The sequence below is a fragment of the Apis dorsata genome, unplaced genomic scaffold, assembly GCF_000469605.1.
Source record: "Apis dorsata unplaced genomic scaffold, Apis dorsata 1.3 scaffold_497, whole genome shotgun sequence".
In the NCBI taxonomy this organism is placed as follows: Eukaryota; Metazoa; Arthropoda; class Insecta; order Hymenoptera; family Apidae; genus Apis; species Apis dorsata.
The window spans coordinates 48358-50247 of NW_006263729.1; the positions used below are offsets into that span (position 1 = coordinate 48358).

Below are 1890 nucleotides of genomic sequence, written 5' to 3' on the forward strand. Positions count from 1 at the left end.
AGATTCTTATAGTTTGTTTTTATATCTACCATAAGAATTCTTATTATTATTGTTATAATATTAAATGATAAATGAATATTTTGAAATTCCAAGATTTTGTTAGTTCACATACCCCATTTGGAACCTGTGAGAACAGGACATGCCGCGTGTCTAGTTTTGAAATCTCCCTCTCCATTGGGTTTGAGATTATACCAGAAGGCGGCGCTACCTTTCTTGGGCCACAAAGCAATATTAATGGCTGTGAAAACAGTACCTCCACCTTGTTCTACGTCACTCATCTGAAATAGTTAATAATACGTTTGTTTAAAATTTAAATAACAATAATAAAATTTTGAGATTAATAAAATATTTAATAAGTACTTTTCTAGGTATCACTTACATAATATAAAACTGTTGCAATACGATTTCCAGTTCCCAAACTCTTGAATGCATTTGTTTCCTCTTTCTATGTATAAAAACAATCAATCGATTTAATCGTTTTGCTAATATAATTTCTTTAATTCTGACTTACCCTCGCAAAATCAAAATGTGGCTCGTAATGACCACCAATACCATAATTAACCACTTGCAATTCTTCTGCCGTATCGACAGTCATGCTCGTCATATGTTCCACACGTCTGCTTACAGCTGCCACGTGTTTGTGCTCGTGCTCTTGAAGCCAAGCACTCTTACTAATCCTATAATTCGCTATCTCTAAGGCACCAGTTTTGTAATTCTGTACAGTAGCTCGTTTGAACTGCAATATTTGTAAAGAAAAATCATTTTTTATTTCTTTTCGAAAACAATTTGTATCGTTCCATTATTATTTTATCAACATTACCCTCGGTTGCGCCATTCTTTTAATAGTCTCGATTTCGTCGTCGTATATCACGTTGTGGTAAACGACTATCCTCGGATCGAGATAAGCTTCCTCCTCTTTGAATGGAGCAATTTTCAGGAAGGGAATTCCACGATCGACGTAACGACACTTCAGATTCTTCTGCACTTCTGGAGGGATCGTTACCTCGCCACGACACAGCATCTCGTAACGTTCCCTCTCCGTCATTTCGTCCAAAGTTTTTACTCTTTCCTCGGCAACTGTGAAATGCTGAAACGTTGGTAAGAAAATGTTCATCACAAAAAATGAAATAAGTAAAAAAAAGTCTTGATAGAATTTATTATGAAATAGCATCAGAATCATTATCTTACTTGTGCAGGAACAGCGGTGTCATCTTGACCATCCTCTCCCCGTTTTTTCTTCGATTGGCTCGCTTTGCTCTGAATCTCCTTTTGGTAGTAAGCTCTATTGCCCAGAGCACGTTCATGCGTCGGCACCAGCTCCAGTAGCTCGTTCGTCATGCTTAAAGCTCGCGCCACGTTACCTAGACACGATTCAATTCACGAATAAATTATCATCGAAAAAAATTGGGAAATTTATAGTACTGTCTTTTGTATAAATTTCTTCATCGAAACGCGTGAATTATTGGACACGTATTCTCTCGTAAATGTATCATATATATATATATACATATATCATACCTTGCATATACGTCGAGAATGCCAAATACTCTAATATGTCTGGTTTCGAAGTTGTGGTCGCGTTTTGTTCCTCTTGAAGACGATCCATGGCTTCCTGCATCCACAGGACGGTGTGATAGTAATCACGATTATGATAAGACTGTCTTCCAAGTTCGAAACAATCGCTGGCTGCAAGAAGGAACAAGATCAGTATAGAGGTTAAATTAAATTTTGATTCTTTATTTTTTCTTACTTCCGTAAAACTTTAGAGAAAAAAAGTTTAAGTTTCACGACATGCACACACATTCACGACATATACATTCGAACGAATCGATTTAAATAAGAATATTCTGTTCTCTCTCTCTCTCTCTCTCTCTCTCTCTCTCTCTCTCT

At 36.6% G+C, this 1890-nt stretch overlaps 1 protein-coding gene across 4 annotated transcripts in view; it reads right to left on the reverse strand.

Moving 5' to 3' along the window:
• The window catches only part of LOC102672951 (prolyl 4-hydroxylase subunit alpha-1), a 172364-nt gene that overhangs the window by 1443 nt on the left and 169031 nt on the right, over window positions 1-1890 (reverse strand). For all 4 annotated transcript variants that reach the window (XM_031512670.1, XM_006620248.2, XM_006620249.2 and 1 more), the window contains 6 exons: window positions 1519-1686; window positions 1189-1361; window positions 821-1087; window positions 512-736; window positions 380-445; window positions 113-278 (listed from right to left, as the gene is read on the reverse strand). In XM_031512670.1, the coding sequence (XP_031368530.1) occupies window positions 113-278; window positions 380-445; window positions 512-736; window positions 821-1087; window positions 1189-1361; window positions 1519-1686 (1065 nt within the window). The remainder of the gene's footprint in view (window positions 1-112; window positions 279-379; window positions 446-511; window positions 737-820; window positions 1088-1188; window positions 1362-1518; window positions 1687-1890) is intronic.